Source organism: Plasmodium malariae (genome assembly GCF_900090045.1).
Source record: "Plasmodium malariae genome assembly, chromosome: 7".
NCBI classification, from domain to species: Eukaryota; Apicomplexa; class Aconoidasida; order Haemosporida; family Plasmodiidae; genus Plasmodium; species Plasmodium malariae.
In genome coordinates, this window is record NC_041781.1 from 1,189,041 (window position 1) to 1,213,272 (window position 24,232).

At 28.2% G+C, this 24,232-nt stretch overlaps 5 protein-coding genes across 5 annotated transcripts; all 5 read left to right on the forward strand.

Annotated features, from left to right (window-relative positions):
- Positions 1-1,414: 1,414 nt before the first annotated feature.
- Positions 1,415-6,976, forward strand: PmUG01_07033600 (ubiquitin-like protein, putative; the record flags this gene model as incomplete). The annotated part of the gene is made up of 6 exons (XM_029004081.1): positions 1,415-5,662; positions 5,976-6,050; positions 6,216-6,316; positions 6,457-6,511; positions 6,648-6,744; positions 6,924-6,976. The coding sequence occupies 6 exons, from the start codon at positions 1,415-1,417 to the stop codon at positions 6,974-6,976; spliced, it is 4,629 nt and encodes a 1,542-aa protein (XP_028860806.1).
- Positions 6,977-9,457: 2,481 nt separating this feature from the next.
- Positions 9,458-10,666, forward strand: SAMS (S-adenosylmethionine synthetase, putative; the record flags this gene model as incomplete). Its single annotated transcript, XM_029004082.1, has 1 exon — positions 9,458-10,666. One exon carries the CDS (start codon positions 9,458-9,460, stop codon positions 10,664-10,666), a length of 1,209 nt encoding a protein of 402 aa, XP_028860807.1.
- A 1,520-nt stretch (positions 10,667-12,186) lies between these two features.
- PmUG01_07033800 (conserved Plasmodium protein, unknown function) lies at positions 12,187-15,863 on the forward strand (the record flags this gene model as incomplete). The annotated part of the gene is made up of 12 exons (XM_029004083.1): positions 12,187-12,323; positions 12,633-12,682; positions 12,936-12,939; positions 13,043-13,089; positions 13,284-13,372; positions 13,523-13,557; positions 13,822-13,867; positions 14,132-14,288; positions 14,580-14,737; positions 15,107-15,157; positions 15,428-15,536; positions 15,799-15,863. The coding sequence occupies 12 exons, from the start codon at positions 12,187-12,189 to the stop codon at positions 15,861-15,863; spliced, it is 948 nt and encodes a 315-aa protein (XP_028860808.1).
- Positions 15,864-16,484: 621 nt separating this feature from the next.
- Positions 16,485-20,186, forward strand: PmUG01_07033900 (para-aminobenzoic acid synthetase, putative; the record flags this gene model as incomplete). Its single annotated transcript, XM_029004084.1, has 4 exons — positions 16,485-19,243; positions 19,478-19,589; positions 19,760-19,860; positions 20,138-20,186. 4 exons carry the CDS (start codon positions 16,485-16,487, stop codon positions 20,184-20,186), a joined length of 3,021 nt encoding a protein of 1,006 aa, XP_028860809.1.
- A 1,312-nt stretch (positions 20,187-21,498) lies between these two features.
- PGK (phosphoglycerate kinase, putative) lies at positions 21,499-22,749 on the forward strand (the record flags this gene model as incomplete). Its single annotated transcript, XM_029004085.1, has 1 exon — positions 21,499-22,749. One exon carries the CDS (start codon positions 21,499-21,501, stop codon positions 22,747-22,749), a length of 1,251 nt encoding a protein of 416 aa, XP_028860810.1.
- Between the last annotated feature and the right edge of the window lie 1,483 nt (positions 22,750-24,232).

Here is a 24,232-nt window from a genome sequence, read left to right on the forward strand (position 1 = left end):
TTCTTTATATTTTCTTTATATTTTATTTTTTTTTATTTTTTTGAAAACTATATGACACGTTCACTTATTATTATACGCATCATATGTAATAAAAAATATGAACTGATCATGCAGTATTAAAATGGGAATTAAATTTAAAAAATAAAAAAAAATAAAAAAAATAAAAAAAATACTTGAACATACATAATTATGATGTATATACAAGCACGAAATTATTTATCGCGTAAAGGCATTGTTTGATGGTCTTTTGTAATTTATAAATATATCGCATATAACATTACGTATATGTGCATAAATATATGTATATTACGCGTATTACGAATATATATATATTATTACGCGTATTACGAATATATATATATTATTACGCGTATTACGCATACATATAGTATATTACGCATATTACGAATATATATATATTATTACGCGTATTACGCATACATATAGTATATTACGCATATTACTCATATATATACAGTCCATCACTGCACTAGGAGCTCTTCATTGACGTACGTTATAAAGAGTAAGAAAGAAATGCACAAGATTCGAAATTAAAATAAAATTCCACAAGAGCAAACGAGTGATATCGCTTTACCCCCTTAACAAACAAATGTAATGTATAAAAACAAAAAAAAAAATTCTAAGTAGGATCACTTATACTTACAAATGTATGTACCTAAGTACTTGCGTACAAACGTATTAAAAGTAAGTATACATATTTATAATTATTATTGTATAACGCACATGCAGTATTGCTATTCCAAGTACTATTTTTTACGAGTTTCTTTATAATTTACAGAAAAAAAAAAAAAAATAAATAAAATAAAAATAAATAATTCCAGTAAAAAATTGATTTATTAAATTACCAAAAAAATATCTACGTAAAAATTATGAAACGAACAATTATTTAATTTATATAGAAGGAAAATTATATCCACGTAATTTGAGAAAAATTTATCTTTTTCTCGTATAAACGCACAAAAATAAAAATTAAAAAAAATTAAAAAAAGAGCATAAATGTGAAATATTTACGACTATACGTACATATGTACATAATATGCGCATTACAGGAAGGCGTTAAAACACATGTGCCTGTTTTTGCTTTTCCCATATTTTGTACTACGTATATGTTGAGCTCTTTAAAAAATTTTAAAGTTTTATGAAACACTTGCGTAAAGCTGTTTACGAATTATAAAATTATACCATAAATAAGCCCTAACATATTTACATATATATCATATATATATATATATATATATATGTACATACATACATACGTACGTACGTGTATACTCTCATACGCCCATACGATCATACGTCCATACACCCATACGAATAAACGCATATCCCCGCGTACCAACATCCGCGCGTGCGAAAAAAAGGAGGAAAGGTATATATCCGATAGTAGCGTACAATGGAAGAGGATAGCATAAGGATAAAAGTGAAAAGCATAGACAACGAGGAGTATGAGCTAACGGTGAAAACAAGTATGAACACAGAAGAGATAAAGAGTATAATAGCTGAGAAAAAAAAAGTAAATAAAAATGATATAAGACTAATATATCAAGGGCAGTGTTTATCTAATGAGAAAACTATTGCAGATTATAATGTACAAAATGATCATATAATTCATTTAGTAGTTAGGAAAAAGGAAAATGTTAATACTAATAATGATGATAATCAAAATGACAGAACGAGTACTACCACATTTAGAAATAATGATAGTAACATTATAAGCGATCCAGTACATATTAATTTTACGTCAGCTATGAGTTACAACAACAGTAGTAATGCGAATAATAGTAATAATAATAATTCCAATGCTACTAATAACAATAGTAATAGTAATGGTAACGTTTTTACAAACCATAGTACAAACCCTCTTCCTAATTCCAACGGAGCAACCCCTCTTTATTTTACGCATATGAGAGTAACCAGAAATGATAATATAGAAAATGATTTAATGGGTCAGACAAATATATGTTCACTACTTAATGATATAATGAGTCAAGTTAATATTAATCCTAATTTTATTTATGGAGCTGCTACAGCGGCAGCTACTGCGGCTGCAAATGTTGCAGCTTCGAATACATCACCCAGTGGAACGACTAATGGGATGGCTGGTGGAACAACTAGTACCTCTACCAATGCTGGAACTAATGCATCAACCAATGCGTCAACGAACGCTGCTACCAATGCATGTACTTATATAGGAGAAGGAGAAAATATTTTTGCAGCCGCCATGCGAACAAATGGAATGAATGTGAATGTAAGCGATTTTGTAAACATCATCAACAATAGTAACAAAGGGGGGAAGGATAGTAACAACAGCAATAGTAAAAAAGTTGATCCAAACGAAAATAATAAAAACAAAGAAGGAGAAGAAGAAAAAAAAAATTGGGCTCTTATGGAAAAGAGTTACGACAAGAATAATAATAAAGGTACACATGCAAATGAAGAACAAAAAAAGGAGAAGGAAAAACGGGAAAAATTGAAAAGACATATTACATCAGATAGACGAAATAATAATTATGATTATAATAAAGAGAGAAGTGATCCAAATAATAACAGTAACGATAGCAGTAGTAGTGGTAATAGTGACGATGGTAAAAGTAACAATGAAGATGTACAAGGCAAAGAAGTAGAAGAAAACAAGCAAACAAAAAAGATAAAGAAAAAGAGAAAAAATGTAATGAATGAAAAAAAAATTCCCAATAATTATAAACATGAAAAGGAAGGAAAATATCATTCGGACTATTCAAAAAAAAGTGGCACATCAGATAGCGAATCGGTTAGTAGTAATTCTAGGTCATCTACTTCAGGTAATGCACATATAAAGGAAGAAAAAAAGAGATTAGAGAAGATAAGAAAAAATAGCAAAAAAAGACATCTAAAGAACAAACATAAAAAGGAAAAAATGTACGATTATAATAGCTATACGTCAGATGAGGATGATGAATATACTAGAAAAGGAGGAAGAGTAAGAAGAGACAAAGGAAAAGAAAAAGAAAAGAGAAAAAAGCAAAGTAATATGTTCGATCCAAATTTCCTGTATCATCGCAATTACATGCATGACAATAACGCAAGAACAAACCGTCAGTGGAATTACCTATATAATGGAAGAAAGGACTTAATCAATTTAGGAGGGGGAGTTGATGCAGGTGCAGGTGCAAGAGCTTATCCCTTTCCTGTTGACAATGCTCTAAGATCTGGAATGTTTTATAATGACAATAAAAATTTTCTTAATTATAGAGATGATATAAGTGATACATATGACTATATGAATGGGGCAAATATTGCAAAGGAGGAATTCATAAAAAATAAAGAAAGAAAAAAAAAAAAAATTTACAGAGAAGAGGATTATAACAGTAGTAGTAAAAACACATTTAATCCTGTAGGCAATATGGTTGGTAGCAATATGGCAGATCTTAACAACAGTACGAATACTTGTAATGTTAGCACTGTGAATAACATTAACAGCGCTAACAATGTCAACAGTGTTGTTAACAACAATGTAAGTAATATGAACAGTGTTAATAATAATGTAGTAAATACTGTTAACAATGCGTGTAGAAATGTAAACATAAACAAGAGCATGATTGACATGCCCCACTTACTGAAAAATTCTAATGAATGTTTTTCAAATGGATTAATAGATGAAAATACAAATTTACCAAAAAGTAATTATGCAAATATAGTTCCTTTCAATGAAGTAGAAAGAAATAATCAAATAATTAGAAATGATTCTTTTAGAACAAATTCTAGGATAATACTAAATGAAGATGCAGATGGTTTATTATCTGACAATAATTCTGTTTCAGGAAATATGAGATCTATTCAAATGTCAAGTGATAGAAGAAATAGTGCTTTAAGAAGAAGTGACCTGAAATGTTTAAATGATATGAACGATTCAGAATATAAAAATGTGGAAATGAATATACCATGGAGAGTAATAGAACAATTATTAGTTCTGTTAGAAGAAGAAACGGGGTATAGAAGACCTGATTTGTCGTCGTATATTAATTCTTATTATAACTCTAATTCGATTTATGTATTTTTTTATCTTTTTGTTCACATAAATAATATTATTAACAGCATTATTATTCAGTTTAACCATGCGAATTTTTTAAATAATGATATAACTATGTCATCCTTTTCACGAATAAGCATTATACTCTCCCTAGCATCGGTAATTTTTTCTAGACTGTCTAATTTCTTTTTTGTTTTTTATGATAACTTTTATTGCAATAATTATGGAAGGAATTATAGATACACAAATCCAATAGATCATGAATTCTTAAGAGAAATTAGGAATCTATATTTTTCGAATAACAGAAATAATAATAATACTAATAGTAGTGGTAGGTTTTATGAGAACAATCTATACAGTAATAACAACTACATACCAATGAATATGAATGCATATAATCAAAATAATTCTACATTTCTAAACAATATTAATGACAACTATTACCCTCTCCCATATAATGATATTAGAAATATTTGTAATAGGACAAACTTGCAGCAAGAATTTGAAGATTATTATAAAAATTATTTAAATTCAGTTAAAGATAATAGCAGAAATATGCTTTTACGTAAAGAATACACACATTATAGGGAGTATCCATATAGAAACCAAGTTTCTTCACCAAAAGAAGACTACTTGAACCATAACAAAATGAGCAAAGTAAACAAATTAAACAAAAATAGTAGTAAAAATAATAATATTAATAGTAACCATAGTAATAGTAATCATTTCTTTAATGAAAAAATGTACAATAAAATAAATAAAAACTCCAAATGGAATAATAATAACCCTTTTTCTCTTTTTCCCGGGCAGAACAACAAACCACTACTGTATGCTAGTAAGAAAAAAAGAACTGATGAAAAGGAAATCAAAAAAAAGATGAAGAAGTATTATAAGGCATTTGGTGCAAAAGGCCTATGTAGAGATGGAAATTCCTTCAACAGTAAAAGTGATAGTGGTAGTGACAACAGTAGTAGTAACAGTGGAAGTAGAAGTAGAAGTAATAGTAGTAGTATTAGTATTAGAAAAATTAAACGAAACAGTAATAATGTTCCAAATGGCTTAGGTTATAATGCAGGAAATTTAAGGCATAAAGAAAAATGGATGAACGATATTTTTAAAAACATTCTAAAAAATAATAAAAATGGGGGAAAAATAAATGAAAAAACTTTGAAGAACGACGAGAAATGTTTAAAAAATGTAGAAAAAGACGATGATAAAAAAAAATTATCAAATAATTTATTAAATGACAAATTTATATGTTATGATAGCAACATAGATGATATATATGATTTATCAGAAGATGGAAATGAAAAGGATAATATGACTTTAAAAAAAGGACAAAATGAGGGAGAACAAGAAGGAAAAAATACGTATAAAGGAAAAATTTGGAATACGCATGAAAAGGAAAAAAAAAATAATAATATATCACAAGAAGAAAATGCGGTGGATACACCTGTGGAATGTAATGAAATAAGAAATCATAGTAGTAATCAAAATGATAATGCACTGGTTAGTGATGACAGAACTGCAAATAATCCACCCTTGCCAAATATTAACCTTGCAAATATTTTTAACAATGTTCAAAATCAAATGGTGAATAGCAACATGCAGGATGCAACCCCGCGCGATAAAGTAATATATCGGATTTTTTTTTTTTTTCTATTCATATTAGTATAGTATGTTCGTTTGTGTTTTTTTTTTTTTTTTTTTTTTTTTTTCTATTCATATTAGTATAGTATGTTCGTTTGTGTTTTTTTTTTTTTTTTTTTTTTTTTTCTATTCATATTAGTATAGTATGTTCGTTTGTGTTTTTTTTTTTTTTTTTTTTTTTTCTATTCATATTAGTATAGTATGTTCGTTTGTGTTTTTTTTTTTTTTTTTTTTATATTCGCATTTGTATTGTTAGTTCTTGCATGTTCATTTTTTTTTTTTTTTTCCCCAACAGTTTGAAGGTATGCCTGATGAGGTGAAAGAAAGATATAAAAGATGGGTGGAAAACACGCAAATATTTTCAGGACAAGTAATTAATTGCTACATTTTGTCCTTTTATAGTTTTATATTTTTATTCTTATACATTTTTATCGTTTTATCCGTTTTTCATTTTATATTTTTAGTTTATTTTATCATTAGCAAATGTGGGAACAGTTCATATGCAAACATTCTTTTTTATTTTCCATTTTTGCAGATGATAAAAATTTGCCGAAATAGAAGACCATTAAGCAATGCATACATTGGAGATAATTCATCAAAAGATAATGTATCTTACAGCAACTTCTTACCATTCCTGTAAGCACATAGCAAAATGTGTAATTTGTGTATTATTTTGTTTTACTAATGATATAATGATTTATGTACATGCTGCAGATATTTATTGCCTGTTCAGGAAGCATATAAATATTTTTCTTTTTTTTTTTCCCAATTTATAGGTGGAAAAAAAACATGAGCACAATAAACGTCAATTTTAATCTAGAAATAAGCGATGTAAATATAAAAATTACTTAATTTTTTGTTATTGTTTTACATTTGAATTTTTTTTTTTTTTTTTTTTCCTTTGATCTTGCGCAAATTAGAATATTCATATTTATTTTATTGTTGTGTACCTTTTCTTTTCGAATAGGAATTACTGAACGCCTTTGATTTACACGTATTGGAATTTGTAAAGAAGTCAATTAAAAACAATGAAGATTACAAATCCGAGAAGTTTAAATATCCAAGTAAAAAAAAAAAAAAGGAGAAAAAAAAATGTATACTTGTACGTGATGGTCATTTTGGTTTTTAAATGTAAGCACTTATTATGCTGTTGAGGAGTGTTTAAATTAGGCTTATGTTTTTCGTTCACTCGTTCGTTCGTGCATTCATTTATTTGTACATTTATTTGTTTTTTCATTTTCAGATCTTTCTCTTTGTGAGGAACTTTTTGAAGAAGTGGAAAAAAAAGATAAGTAGTTCCTTATTACAAAGAACAAAATTAATTTTTTTTACCATTACTATTTCATGAAATAATAATATACGGTTAATCAATAATGCACACATTTAGAGTTTTTTTCATTTTATATTGATGATTACCCTAATTTTTCAGAAATACTTTTTTCGTTTTAAACAAGTATGCATATTGTTTTCATATTGTATACATATTGTGTACATATTGTGTACATATTGTGTACATACATATAATTTCACCATGTTACGAATATAAAACAGTATTAAATAAAAATTAGTAAACTTTAGGTAAATTATTATAATGTAATAACTGTACTTTTTAATTAAATGTTAAAAAGGATACATATGTTTTGCATACCCTTGCATGCAAGTATATATACATGTACAGACGTTAACATATACATATTCCATACACATACGCCTATATATATATATATATATAGAACTTTAGCATAATTTTTTCCCCATAAAATAAATTTGAACCACACATATAACAGCATAATAACAAGGTGAGCTTTTATAATGTAAGACACTTGTTCTCTTCCTCATTTGATTTGTATGATAAAAACATCATGCAGAAAAACATTAATGCACTTACGCCAAAGACTCAAAACATGTTTATATATATGCATATGTGCATATATAACTAATCGTACACTATATATATAAATGATCCCTTTTTACGTTAAGAATCAATCGGATCACTTAAAAAGATGCTGAATATGATAACATCTCACATCATACGTAACAAACAAATTTGAAAAATGTATTATCATATGTTTATATATATATATATATATATTAAATGTGTATGTTTTTCATTTTTCAATACTTACAAAAAAAAGTTATCCACTGAAAATAATTTTTATTTTTTTATATAGCAGTAGCAACTGAAAAAAAAAGAGAAATAAATTAGATATTCGCCATTGAAATGTACTTATAAATTTTTTTTTTTTTTTCTTTAACACTTTATTGTAAAAACTATTCCGTATGGATATATATATATATATAATATAAAACAATGAATAAAAAATTATACAAAAATATAAATACATCTATATTTTTTTTTAAAAAAAAAAAGGGAAATGTTTTCGTTTATTTTTAAAAATAAATTTGTTATATTTTATATATATTTTTTATATATTCTACTATATATATTTTTTTAAAATACGGAAAAAAATAAATGAAAAAAAAAGGTTCAGTTGTACGTATAGATATAAATATACATATACCTGACCTTTATAATACTACAAGGATTTTTTCTGATGTACTTATATTTATAATTATAATTATATATATATATATATATATGTATAGTACGAAGAAAATATACGTAAAACAAAAAAAAATAAAAATAAAAATAAAAATAACATTCACATTGCATATGTTATGAAAGAAAAAACACAAAATGTTGATATTTTAAAACGCTTTAAATTCTGTCATATATAAATATAAATATATAAATTATATATATATATATATATATAATATTTATTTTTCAAGGAAATAACGAAAAAATAATGACGTGAAATTCCCATTTCAAATAAAATTTAAGAAAAATAGTTTTAAATTTAAATAACTGCAACAATCTTACACTTTATTCGCTTATAAAATTATTTTATAATCCTACACGAATATAAATTTTAATTTTTTTTTATTATGGAATTTTATGAAAAAGAAAAGTTAAGATTTCATATTATTAAAATTGAAAACGTTCAACAAATTATTTTTTTATATAATTCTAAGATACGTTAATTTGGTACGTATATAAAATGTATATGTAGTTACGTGTATATATATATATATATATTTACGTATATATTCTTGTTTAATTGCATACTTGTATACACGTATACATACACTTTGTTATTCATTAAAAAAAAATGAAAGTAGCAATTTGAAAAGAAACATTTGAAATACAAAAGTATATATGCATTTATGTATATTTTTTCTCGTTAAAAGGAAGAAGTTATTGCATTCGTACCACGTATCATATAAAACATTATAATATTTTATTATAAACATATTTATGAACAATAATTTGTTTGTACACAAATTTATTATATGTATTAAAATTTAATTTAAATTAATTTAATTTATTTTTATTTCTTTTTTTTTATTAAAAGTACAATTCACTATTTATTTAATGAGCGATAATCGGAATTTTTTTTAATTTTCAACCAGAAAAGTCCATTCGAGAAACTTGTGAAAATAACGTGTTTACATAATATAAGGGTACATACTGAAAATATATGCGTACCTGGAAATATTCGGAGGGGCTTATGTACATAATACATACTTACATACGAAAAAAGTACATACGTGCATATATATATTTATACGTGTTCATATACGCATATATACCTACTTGCCAATTTTTTTTGTCCAAAAACGCGTTGACAAGATTTTCCTGCGCGAGCAGAGCAAAAGAAAAATTTGTTAACCATATACGAACACACACACAAACATTAACATACACTGTACAAGATGAGTCAACTAAAAGTTAAGAGAGGAAATTTTTTGTTTACGTCAGAATCAGTTAATGAAGGCCATCCAGACAAAATTTGTGATCAGATATCGGATGCAATATTGGATGCTTGTTTGAGGGAAGATCCAGAAAGCAAAGTTGCTTGTGAAGTATGTGCAAAGAAAAATTTTATTTTTATATTTGGTGAAATAACCACAAAGGCAAAAGTAGACTATGATAAAGTTACAAGAGATGTTTTGAAGCATATTGGTTATGATGATGAAGAAAAAGGTTTAAATTATAAGACTGCTGATATAAAAATATTTGTTGATGAACAGTCCCCTGATATTGCACAATGTGTGCATGAAAATAAGAAACCGGAACTAATTGGTGCAGGTGATCAGGGAATTATGTTTGGATATGCAACTGATGAAACAGAAAATTATATGCCTTTAACACATCATTATGCTACATTATTAGGTAAAAGATTAACAGAAGTTCGAAAATTAGGAATATTACCTTATTTACGTCCAGATGGAAAAACTCAAATAACTATTGAATATAAAAATAAAGCTAGCTGTGGTGGTCATATGGAACCTTTACGTGTTCATACAGTTTTAATATCTACACAACACGCAGAGAATGTAAAATATGAACAGCTCAAGTCCGATTTGATGGAAAATGTAGTTAAATATGTAATACCAGAAAAATTGTTGGATGATGATACATTATATTATTTGAACCCCTCAGGAAAATTTGTTCTTGGTGGACCAGCAGCAGACGCTGGATTAACAGGAAGAAAAATTATATGTGATACGTATGGTGGTTGGGGTGCTCATGGTGGTGGTGCATTTTCAGGTAAAGATCCATCCAAAGTTGATCGTTCAGCTGCTTATTATTTACGTTATATTGCAAAATCGTTAGTTGCAAACAAATTTTGTAGGAGAGTCTTAGTGCAAGCATCTTATTCTATTGGGATTGCTAACCCCATATCACTAAACGTTAATTCGTATGGTACTGTAAGTACTGGATATACTGATTATGATTTGGAGCAAATAATTTTAAGAAATTTTGATCTGAGACCGGGATTTATTATTGAAGAGTTAAAATTAAAGGAGCCTATTTTCTCAAAAACGTCAGCTTATGGCCATTTTGGAAGGGATGACTGCTCCTTTAGGTGGGAAAAAATTAAAGACCTAACCCACGAAAAAAATGTTTTAAAGAATTAAGGAGAAAGGGAAAATAAACAAATAAATAGAGAATTATGTAAATATAAAATAAATCTAGAAATTAAGAAATTAAGAAATTAAGAAAGAAAGAAAGAAAGAAAGAAAGAAGGGAAGAAGGAAAGAGAAGCAAAAATGAGAAGTATAAGCTGCCGAGCATGTTATTTCCACAAAATGTAAAAAAAAAAAATATAATAATGTAAAAAAAAAAAAAAAAAAGAAAACTTAAGTTTGTACCTCTCGAAGAGAAATAATTTGTTAATATACTCATATCAGAAAATAAAAAAAAATAAACAAATAAAATATTAAAAATATGAAATATTAATTCAAGTGTTAAGTGATATGGGTTTTCCTTTTCCTTTTTTTTTTTTTCTTTTGTCTTTTTATAATTATAATAATTTTTAATTAATACGAGATGGAAAAATTATTATAATTATAATTATTATAATTGTGAATATCTGAATTGTGTCAGTATTCAGAAAAATGCAAAACTAGGCAAGCACAGTTGTATATATTGTAAATTTATACTTATATGTACATCTATGAATATATGTATGCATGTATGTATGTGGATGTATTTATGTATGCGTGCATGAATAAAAAAAAAAAAATAATAATAATAAATGTATATATATATATATATATATATATATACACATATTAGTCACGTTAGTTACACCCCCCCTGTTTCATTTTACCACTCTGTTCTCACTCTTAACGTTATAATTAATATGTAAAAATTAAGTATTAAATAAAAAGTGAAAAAATGCTTCTTTTTTTTTTTTTTTTTTTATTTTTATTATATTTTTTTTCCTTATTATGTTTTAGTTATCCTTGAATGACGTGATAGCAAGATCATTAATCATTAATTAAATTAGTAACTCTATGTCATTGTTTATTTAATACTATTCTTTTTTTAGGAAGCTCATTTCTTGGACAGTATATATACGTGTATACTTAAATGTATATATATATATATGTATTTGTATGTATATACATGTGCACACAAATGAGCATACAAATGAACACCCAATTGTATACGTACTTTCAACGTATGACTAATATAAAGCGAAATTTGGCTGTATTAAAGTGACTTTTTTTTTTTTTTTTTTTATATGTACAATTTTTTTTTAACAATGCATAATTGCATAACATGTACTATTTTGTGTATATACAGTGCTGCTACTTTTTTTTTTTTTTTTTTCAAATAAACATTTAGTATTTCAAAAAAAGTTTAAGACAAATATTAGTTTTATATAATATCAGTACATTATGTAAACAAACACATTTACAGTAGTAAAACAAAAAATATATTGAAGCTAATGGTTTGTTATTTAAGTAGTGTTGTTCTTCCACTCTATGATTATGCATATTTCTCCTCACTATCTCTCTCTCTATTGCAGTCTATGTATGTGCCTTTTTTTTTTTTTTTTTTTTTTTTTTATGATTTGTCTGTAGATATACCTCAATATATTTTCCGCCTTTTTCATTATATTTTTTAACAAATCAAAAATACTATAAGAATGGTTAAAAAAATTTTAGCAGTTGTATTGTGTTTCCTACATTTTAACCACTGCGAAATATTAAAGGGAGTTTATGAACCTTCTTTTAACAGATTTTTGCAAAGCAAAATTAACGTCCTCACGTGGTTGACTAATGTGTAAAAATAAAATAAATGAAAAACCTTTTTTTTTTTTTTAATTTCTCAAAATTTTATGTCATTTAAGAGCAACTCTTCATATTTTGAAATAAAGTACATCTCGTCTTATTTTTCAACTTACATAACCACGAACACTTACATTTTATATATCTATAAAACATAAAAAAGCACAAATATGGTAAAAAGCGTCGTACTATCACTCTGTTTATATATACTGAAAGCAATATTGCAATAATTTGAAAAAATGGGGAAAAAAAAGAAAAGAAATGATTGAGCCATCCATTTTATTATTTTTTATTTTTCTTATAGGCTATATCCATCTGAAAGTCCCAAATATTTCAAAAAGCACTTGGACTACAGTAAATAAATGCAAAAGCGTTAAAAAGGGCTCACCCACACTCACGCAAACATACAAATATGTATGTACAGTTATAAATGTAAATGGGCATATACATGAGTGTAGACTGTTCTTTATCCTTCGTTCAACTCGATGTTACAATTTTCATACTTCTATTTGCATAACTGTATGTGCATTCACATATATATATATATATATATATATATATATATGTATATGTGCCCCGTTTTAATATATGCACATGCATTCATCAGGGGGGTAATTAAATTAAAGGCGCCTACAAAATGATGAACATGAAAATAAAATGTATGTAGCTCCTTTTACGTGCCTCTTTTTTTTTTAATTTTTAATTTAATGGAAGTTGTCGTGAATACTTTTTGAAGCCCTCATACGAGCCAATTGATCTGAGTAAAAGAGCATAATAAGATATTCCACTTCGTCGTATTTTCTCTTTTTTCTGTACACGTTTGATGTATATATGCGTATGTGGTTGTACGTATACGTGGATTTATACATGTGGATATTTGTGTATGTGTGCAATTGTTCATGTTTGCACGGATCTATATCCCCTTTTGCACCTATTCTTACGCACACTTCATAAGATAAGGGATGGCTACAAACGAATAATTGGAGTGTACATAATGAAGATGCCATAATAGAGTACGCAGGAAAGGACAGCTGCAGGGAACCGGTAAGTAACAATTAAATATGATACAAATTCTTGTGTATACACATGTGTGAATATGTTAGTGTAATGTTATGCTAGTACAGTTCTGCATGTACATGAGCACACGTCATACCAATTTTGTTTATTTGTGTCTTTACCACAACCTCTTTACAGAATCATCCCTTTCCTTTTGGGTGGCTTGACAAAAGGTTACAACATTTGTGTGTGTTCAATGCGTATGAACGTGTGTTCAATGCGTATGAACGTGTATTCAATGTGCATGAATGGGTATTCAATGTGCATGAATGGGTATTCAATGTGCATGAATGGGTATTCAATGTGTATGAATGTGTATGCAATGTTGTACGCACGTATATGTATATATAAGTTCACACACGCATTTACATGTATACACACTTTTCCGCGCAAATTATGATCATATATACGTTTTTACGCTAAAAAATAAAATACAGAATGACCACTCGAACTTCTCTAATTAAAAAGGACTTTTTTTGTAAGGTAATATAAAAAAAATTGTGATCCTTTAAAAAAAATAAAATAATCAAAACAAAATAAAATAAAACATAATAAAGCAAAATAATTAAAACAAAATAATTAAAACAAAATAAATTAAACAAAATAAATTAAACAAAATAAATTAAACAAAATAAATTAAACAAAATAAATTAAACAAAATAAATTAAACAAAATAAATTAAACAGAATAAATAAAACAAAATAAACTACAACGTCCTCCACATTTTGCACTTTTTGTTTCCCCCAGAAAACGATAGCCCAGTTGGAAGTTCAAATGAACGACGCCCAAACGTGTGGATTAATTTTTAGAATCATAGGTGAACGAAATTATTGGGGGTTGCTAATTGATAACAAGATACTCAAACTCGTCCGCGTCAAGGATGGAGAATTAATAGTGCTGAAGGGTATGGACCAAAGGGGAGAATAATTTTGTTTTTGTCTTTTTTAAATATGTACATTTTATGCACATATTCTGATCAGCAAAATAAAAACAGATGACTAGGTGGCCAACTTTGGCATCAGTACTAACAGCTCATTTAAGTTGTCCTCATAAGTACATATATATGTATGTATGTATGTACATATGTATGTATGTAGTATATGTATGTATGTACATATGTACGTATGTAGTATATGTAATATATGCATGTATAATTACCTATATTGTCCCTTCGTGCAATTTTCATTCGATACAGAATTTAGAGAATTAAAAATAAAAAAAGACGAATGGTACGTTTTATTTGCTCAAGAAGTTATAAAAGACATAAAAATTAAGGCGGGGAAATATGGAGATCTTTCTGTTGATTATTTGAGGAAACATCAGGACGAATCAGAATACAGTGAAAATAAGCAGGCATGTGCATAAATATATATATGCATACATTTACAAATACATTGCACATACGTGTATACGTACACACGTATATACATACACACACTTATATATATATATATATATGAAGAGGTGACTGCTCTCCGCTGTTCTACGTTGTTACTCCTTGAGTGCAATTTTTTCTTTTTCAAAATGGGATCCGTCGATTTATAATATGCATAAATTGGCATACTTTCTCAGTACATGTAAATGTTGCTCTTTTACCTTATCTCTTTATAATATGTTTATAATTTCATTGGTCATTGATGTACGTATTCATACATATTTATATATAAAACAAACAGGAAAAATATATGTACGTGTTAATGTGATTTTTTAATTATTATATAGGGGGCAGTTGGCTTATTAGCAAATAAGGGAAATTGCAAATTCAGGAACATTGTAATATTTATTACCATTATGAAGTTACAATTTTTCTTGTCCTTTTTTCTCTCTCTTTTATTCACATGAGGAATTGATTATAATATATATTTACGTGGCTGTGTGTGCTTATACACGTATGTATATGAGTATATATATATATGCTTATGTAAGTACGTATATGTACGTTCGTATATGTACGTTCGTATATGTACGTTCGTATATGTACGTTCGTATATGTACGTTCGAATATGTACGTATGCATATATATGTATACATACCTCTCAACAGATCTTGCGGGGAAAGAAGTGGAGCGGGGAGTACGAGAAATTGAAAAGCTCGAAAGGTTCCTTATTATACGACTTGGATGATATAGAATTATTATATGAAAATATGAAAGGTAATTAGTACATACAGCATCCTGCAGAAAGAAGTACAAGTTAAGCTACTTATTGGACTGAATTCATATAAATGCATCTATACATAAATACGTACTTCTACATATATATATACATGTAGGATGGGATAAGAACCACTCTCATCCCTTCAATTCCTTTTTAATATCGGAAAAAAATATTCCTTAATCCTTCGTTTCACTAATTCGTTTTACTAATTCGTTTTACTAATTCATCGCACCCTCTTTTGTGTTTTTTCAAATTTAGACTGGTGCCCGAAAGCCGCCTTGTGTTCGAAGAATAAATACGAAACAGCTAATTTTCAGGAGTAAAATATCCTATTAATGTGACCATCTTAATTATGTATGTTCAAACACGCACAAACATATAGAGTTCTACATGTACGTATTCGTTTCTTCCTTCCTAATTTTTTTGATGATGCGAAAACTTTTTTTTTTTTTTTTTAAATACGCTTGTGAAAAATTCTTTTTTTTTTTTAAAAAAAATATGCTTGCTAAAATTTCTTCTTTTTCAAAAAATAATATGCTTGAGAAAGTTTCTTTTTATTTAAAAAAAAAAAAAAAATGTATGCGAAAAGATCTTTTTCTTTAAGAAAAAATACGAATGCGAATTTTTTTTTTTTTTTTCTGTGTGTAACATGGCTTCACATATATGTTTACGCATGTGCACGAAGTGGATATAGGTATACGATTTTTAAAACGTATGAACTGAGTTATTCTGAATAGTTTAAGCATATATGGTGGTGTGTGTATAACTATATATATATATATGTTGCAGATATATACAAACTTGTGCTATGTTTCCCCTATTGTGATGATCTTTTTTATAACAGCATCTCACTGCCTACTCCTTCACCTGCGAAGCGGAAAGCTAAGACGTACATGGCGTGCATAATGTACATGGCATACATCTCCTGAGAACACCTTTTCAAAATGGGAAAACACATCGTTAGTCTGTTTATCGATAACTACGATTCATATTCCTACAACATCGTCAATTATTTGCACAAGGTAAACCGTGCAGAACCTATAATAGTATACCCGGATAAATTGAATTTTAATGAATTCATGAGAAACTACTATGATATAATTGACAATATTGTTATATCTCCAGGGTATGGTAACCCTGAAACAAATACAAACAATGATTTAGTGATAGAAATATTGAAGAATAAAATTAATATGCCTATTTTAGGCATATGTTATGGGCATCAATTAATATGCTACTTTTATGGGTGTAAAATTGAAAAAGTAAAAAATATGTTTCATGGTAATACAAACATTATTAATATATGCAATGATGAAAGGAGAGGAGTATGTGTTTTATTTAATAACATAAAAGATAAATTCAAAGCAGTTTGCTATAACTCTTTAAAAGTAAGTGAACAACATATGAGTGATAAATTACATATAACCTGTTATTCTATTTATTTAAATGAATATATTGTAATGGGCACTCAACATAAACACTTACCTTACTACACTGTTCAGTATCATCCCGAATCGGTTGGAACTGATTTTAATATTGTCTTTTTTGAAAATTTTAAAAATATCACTTTAAAATATATTAATACAAATAAAGACATTAAAGTTAACATATTAGAATATAAATTATCAACGAATTTTGAAAAAAAAAAAATAAAGAATGTTAAGAATGGTGTACTACAACAATGCACATGGAAACTAACAATTTTAAATATCGTGGGGTTAAAAAATATTTGCGCAATTGCTTACGAAATATTTAAAAATATTGCGTATTGTGAAGATGACATATGTTTTTGGCTTGATAGTAATCATGAAATTTTATACAAAGAAAAGGAGAGGAGTTCAATTGAGGGGGGAAATACCACCTCTGATAAGGTTAGCTTCGATGAAATGCTAAATAATTCTAGGTTTTCTTACATGGGCAATACCAAAGGGGTTCTAAGTGAGGTTATAGAGTACTACTACTGCTATGGAACAAATAATCATGAAAGAAATAACTTGGAAAAAGGGTCGTGCGAAGAGAGGGACTGCCAAAAGAGCAATTGCGAACATTTTAATAGCGTTGTTGTAAACTTGACGAGAGAAAAAAGTGGTAACAAGTACCGAATTAACTATCACACAGATAAGCATGACAGCTGTTTGGTTCACCACTTGAACGAAAGGATTGAGCGCTTTAAAGATAATTTTACTATTGATTATAAGCGGGTACACATACATGACCTCCTCGAGAGCAGCGAAAAAGAATCAAACAATAGAACATATGAAAGTAATAGAACCAATATTAGTAGGAGCGCCAATGTTAGTAGCAACATAGGCCTGGGTACCTCTACTAATACCGTTAACGGGCAGAAGAAGCTGCTAGAGTACTGTGTAAATGGATATAATGAATATTCCTCAGGAGAGAACCATGGGGACGATGGTAAGTGCTCCAAAAACGAAGTAGAAGAAGACGAATTTATAAATAGTAAAGACTCGTGTTTAATGGGTTACTTTGGTTTCTTTAACTACGAATACAAATATGAAACAATCAAAAATATATATGGAAAAAAATATGAACACGTAAGAAGTGACAGTGAAGAGGGTTCTTACCCTGTCTCTGTATTTATTTTACCCCAGAATTTCATTGCTCTGAATATGCCAAAAAATAGCGTTTATTTAATTTCGCTTTTGCCAGAAGAACAATCTTTTAAAAGCTACCTTTCGAGCTTACCCAATGACCATAACATCAACGAAATGGAAGAGAAATTAACCATGACAGAGTTACAAAATGGGTTAAGTACTTCATCGAAGCGTAGTCCATGTGACTACCACTCCTGCTTTCATCAACACTACCGCTACTCATATGAGGATATCAAAAATTATAATGATCAATGGATTTATGGCACGTCATATAAAATTCGTCATATTGTAAAAAATTTGATGGATGAAAAAAGTGGCTACAAGGAATGGAAAGGAAAAGAAAACAAAGACAAGGATCATAATGCTATTGTTAAGGATGTAAAGTTGAGCAAGTTTACTTTTACTTCTTCATTGAGTAAAGAGATGTATATAGAAAATATTAAAGCATGTAAAGAGTATATTGAAAAGGGCCACTCATATGAACTCTGTTTAACGACGAAATTTAAAGGGTCCTTTTGTACTAAGTCTGAATTGACAGCTCTTAATCTTTTGGACTTATATAAATACATGAGAACTGTAAATAAAGTTTCTTACAGTTGCTATATACACTATGATAGAACAATAGTGCGAAATGAGGAAAGGGGAATGAATGATGAGCCAACAAAAAAGATTGTAAATGATAAATTAAAATTTACAATATTGTGCTTTAGTCCTGAAGAATTTTTACGAAAAAATAAAGACAGTATTATGTTTAGTAAACCTATTAAGGGTACAATCGAAAGAGGAAAAACAGAAGAAGACGATAATATTTTAAAAGATAAACTATTTAATGATAAAAAGGAGAGATCAGAAAACTTAATGATTGTAGACCTAACAACAAATGACTTCAACCGAATATGCGAACGGGACACTGTAAAAGTAGTGAAATTATTTCATATAGAAACGTATACATTTCTTCATCAAATGGTATCTAAAATTACAGGAAAAATCAAACACGACAAAACGTTTGCCGATGCTATCATTAATATTTTCCCCGGTGGATCTATGACTGGCTCCCCAAAATTTATTTCCATGTCCATCTTACAAAAGTACAAATAAGGCAACAGTCGCCCGCAAACGGGTTCATGTGAGCCCGGCTCAACATGTTTATACGAGCATATGTACGGACGTATGTACGTGAGTGTATGGATGTATGTTTGTGTGTACGTATGCGCGTAGCTCGCACAGCTGCACATGCTCTCACCCCCATTTCGCATAAGTGTTATCTAATCACCTACACCACTTCACATTCGTACACCCATCTTTTGTGCCCACATTTACAGCATCGAAAACACACCCAGGGGTATATACTCTGGTTCCATCGGCTTCATTTCTATCCAAGGGAATTTCATTTTTAACATAGTTATTCGGACGGCTATAATAAAAAATGACAATGTACTTTTACATATGCAGCTTTTGCGACGAATAAGATGAACAGAAATGCAAATAAAAAGAATAATAAAAATAAAAATACGAATAAAAAGACGAAAAAAAATAAATTAAAATATACGAATAAAAATGCATCCTTCGACACATGCTTTTTGTTAATCCTCCCTTTTTTGAAGATTTCTATAGGAGCCGGCGGGGCCATCACAATAAAAAGCGACGAAAAGGAAGAATACAACGAAATGCTCTTAAAATTTATGAGTATAGCACGCCCAATTAGGTACGTTTAGCAAATTACATTTACGCACACTTAAAGGCATACATATATACATATGCGTACATGTACATGCATACGTACATGTACATGCATACGTACATGTTCAAACATACGTACATGTTCAAACATACGTACATGTTCAAACATACGTACATGTTCAAACATACGTACATGTTCAAACATACGTACATGATCAAACATACGAACATGTTCAAACATACGTACATGTGCATATTATATATACCTTTTTTTTCCATTTTTCATCAATTTACCCGAACAGTTACTATTTAAAAGAGCGTCACAGTGCTGAAGTGGAATACAGGCTCTAGATATTTCAAGATATATTTCAAGTTTTATGTACGTTTTAATTCAAGATATATTTCAAGTTTTATGTACGTTTTAATTCAAGATATATTTCAAGTTTTATGTACGTTTTAATTCAAGATATATTTCAAGTTTTTGTATGTTTTAATTCAAGATTTATTTCAAATTTTATTTTTACTTTTTTTTTTTTTTGTTTTTTCCCCTATTCCTTTTACTTGTGTACCCCCCAAAATTTACCTACTGGCTCGGAATTCGCCTTATCTCTGAAAACGCCATGTAGAGCTATAATAAGAGGAGGAAGGGGGGTGATCATCATACTAAGCTTCTTCACTTTACCATACAAAAATATTAGAACATTTAAAAAAAATATTGCACCACCTATTGTATACGATGCCTCCAGCTTTACTTATGCTAGAGAATATATATATATTTTTTTTTAATTAGGAATTTTACGGCAGACATTACATATGTATATTACTTAATTTAAAAAAAGTTTATGCGCTAAAAATATAACTGTTAAGTGTAAAGTGAATATGTATAGGGGTAGAGAAGCAAAATAAAATAATAAAGTAACCTTGAAATACAATTATGACACTATAAACATTTAAAAGGATATAAAACGCATGCAAACATAGCGATGATAACATATGTATACATAAGTACACATATATATATATATACTATTTTTAGCGGTTAACACATTTAATTTAATAGGCATGTTGCAAATAACGTTTTAACTTCAACTTCATTTTGACGTTTACTTCAATTTTGACTTCAATTTTAAAGTATAAAAAAAAAAAAAAAAAATTTATTTTCGAGTATATCATAATTCCGCAAAAACATTATCACGATATCGTAATATAACATCCTTTAACTTGTATTAATAAAAATAGGAGCTAAACAATTAAAAAAAAAAGAACATAAAATAAAACTAAAAAAATTAAAATAAAAAAAATATTTAAAATAAATAAAACAAATAGAAATCTTTATTATATTCTAAATAAAATAAATTGTACGCAAGGCACATATAGCTTCACTGAAAGCATAATTATTACTCTAACAAAAATATTGTTTTAAAGGGGAAAAAAAAATCAAGTAAGATTAATGAGTATCATTGGGGGCATGTGAATATGTACCTGCCTGCATTTTTGCGAGTTGCGTACATCTGCATGTACGTACATACAATACGTACATATGTGTATACATATATATGTACACCTGTATGTACATCTTTTTTTTATGTGAGTACACTTCTTATCAACGCTCACACATTCCCGCGTACTATTTTTTTTTTTTTTTTCCTTATGTAGAGCGAAAATGTTGGGTAAGAAACTAAGCATAACGGATGTAAAGGATTTAAAGAACAAAAAAATTTTGGTAAGAGTGGATTTTAACGTACCTATAGAAAATGGAATAATAAAAGATAACACAAGAATTAAGGCAACACTGCCAACAATTAATTATTTAAAAAAGGAAGGAGCTTCAAAAATCATTTTAATATCCCATTGTGGTAGACCTGATGGAATGAAAAATAGCAAGTATACCTTAAGACCAGTTGCTGATAATTTGAAGACTTTATTAGGAGAAGAAGTATTATTTTTGAATGACTGTGTAGGAGAAGAAATAGAAAAAGAAATAAGCAAAGCAAAGGATAACTCAGTTATTTTATTAGAAAATTTAAGGTTTCATATTGAAGAAGAAGGAAAAGGAATAGATAAGGATGGAAATAAAATAAAAGCAAATAAAGATGATGTGGAAAAATTTCAAAATGATTTGACAAAATTAGGGGATATATTTATTAATGATGCATTTGGTACAGCACATAGAGCTCATAGTAGTATGGTAGGAGTCAAATTAGACATTAAAGCATCTGGTTTTTTAATGAAAAAAGAATTAGAATATTTTAGTAAAGCATTAGAAAATCCACAGAGACCATTACTAGCTATTTTAGGTGGAGCTAAAGTTTCTGATAAGATACAATTAATAAAAAATCTATTAGATAGAGTAGATAGAATGATTATAGGTGGCGGTATGGCTTATACATTTAAATATGTTTTAAATAATATGAAAATTGGGAAGTCCTTATTTGATGAAGCAGGTAGTAAAATAGTAGGTGAAATTATGCAAAAGGCAAAAAATAAAAATGTCCAAATTATTCTACCAGTAGATTTTAAAATAGCTGATAACTTTGACAACAATGCGAATACCAAAATTGTTACAGATGAAGAGGGAATTGAAGATAATTGGATGGGATTAGATGCAGGTAATAAAAGTATAGAAAAATATAAAGATATAATTTTAACTTCAAAAACTATTATTTGGAATGGACCTCAAGGTGTTTTTGAAATGCCGAATTTTGCTAAAGGCAGTATTGAATGTTTAAAGCTAGTTGTTGAAGCTACTAAGAAAGGTGCTATTACTATTGTTGGAGGAGGTGATACTGCTTCCCTAGTTGAACAACAACAAATGAAAGATGAAGTTAGTCATGTTTCAACTGGAGGAGGAGCATCTCTAGAACTTTTAGAAGGGAAGGAATTGCCAGGAGTAGTTGCCTTATCAGACAAATGATTTAGTGTGAGCCAGTTTCCCTATCCGCATGGTTACATGCGTCGTGTATTATTATATGCGCATATATATGCGTTTGTGTATGCATATATATATATATATATGTATGTGCGAACATGTGTACATATGTGGGCCCTTTTTGCACATGCATATGTGCTCCATGCGTTTTTGCTTAACTTTTTCGAAGGAACTCCGCCAAAACTGTTGAACTTACAATGTGTGTGTGATTTACCATTTTTCATAGTAACATCGTTGATAATAAAAAAAAAAAAAAAAAAAAAAATTTATTTCATTGGTCGAACAATGCTTCCTGCGAGATGTTCGCTTTTATAAGGTTATAATCACTTGAGGTGAAAACGAAATACGAAATAGTCTTGAACTGGTTGCGAATAGCATGAGCATGCGTCCATATATGTATGTGTATTCATGTATACGTATCGAAATAAGTGCAAGATAAATTTTATGCGGATGACAAGACGTCTAAATGAGGGAGGGGGGAAAATAAAAAAATAAAGTAAAATGAATAGAGCAAAATAAATAAAGCAAAATGAATAGAGCAAAATAAATAAAGCAAAATAAATAAAGCAAAATGAATAGAGCAAAATAAATAAAGCAAAATGAATAGAGCAAAATAAATAAAGCAAAATGAATAGAGCAAAATAAATAAAGCAAAATGAATAGAGTAAAATATAATAAAACAAAGGAGTAAAAAGTATGCCCATCATTATATAGTTGCAATTTTCATGAGACCCAATATGCAACTCGAATTGCAACAGCCACCCAGAACTCAAAAAACATGTGGTGTTCTTTTCTTCAGTATTTTTCGTCCCGTAAATATATGGTTTAAAATTATACGAATACCAAAAATATATGTCAGCTAATGGACGACAATTAGTAAAGGTATGTACACAACAAATATACATATCTGTATGTACGCAACGTTTTCTTTTATATATATTTTTTTTTACGTATATTTCTGCAAGCTCAGGCAATATAATAAGTCATGTCGGGATAAACCATTACTACACGTACATAACCTTATTTATGCTTCTAAATATATACATATATATATATATATATATGTATATATATTTATACGTGGGTTTAATATGGCCCTAAAATGTTAAAAAAAAAAAAAAAAATTTTGTAGCTCTAATAGTAATTCGATTGACGGGGAGGAACAAATGTTATATAAACGCCATTAGTTGAATGAAAAAATTAATGCAGGCATTTTTACTTATAAAACACGCATATTCATCTAAAATTGGGTGGTTATCATATCTTTTTTTTTTTCATTTTTCATTTTTCTCTTTTCTCTTTTCTCTTTTCATTTTTCTTCTTTTTTCATTTTTCTTCTTTTTTCATTTTTCTTCTTTTTTCATTTTTCTTCTTTTTTCATTTTACTTTTTTTTTATCTTTTATCTTTTCTTTTCTTTTTTTTTTCTTGGCACTTTACAGTAATTTTGGCAGCAACGAAAAATTAGTA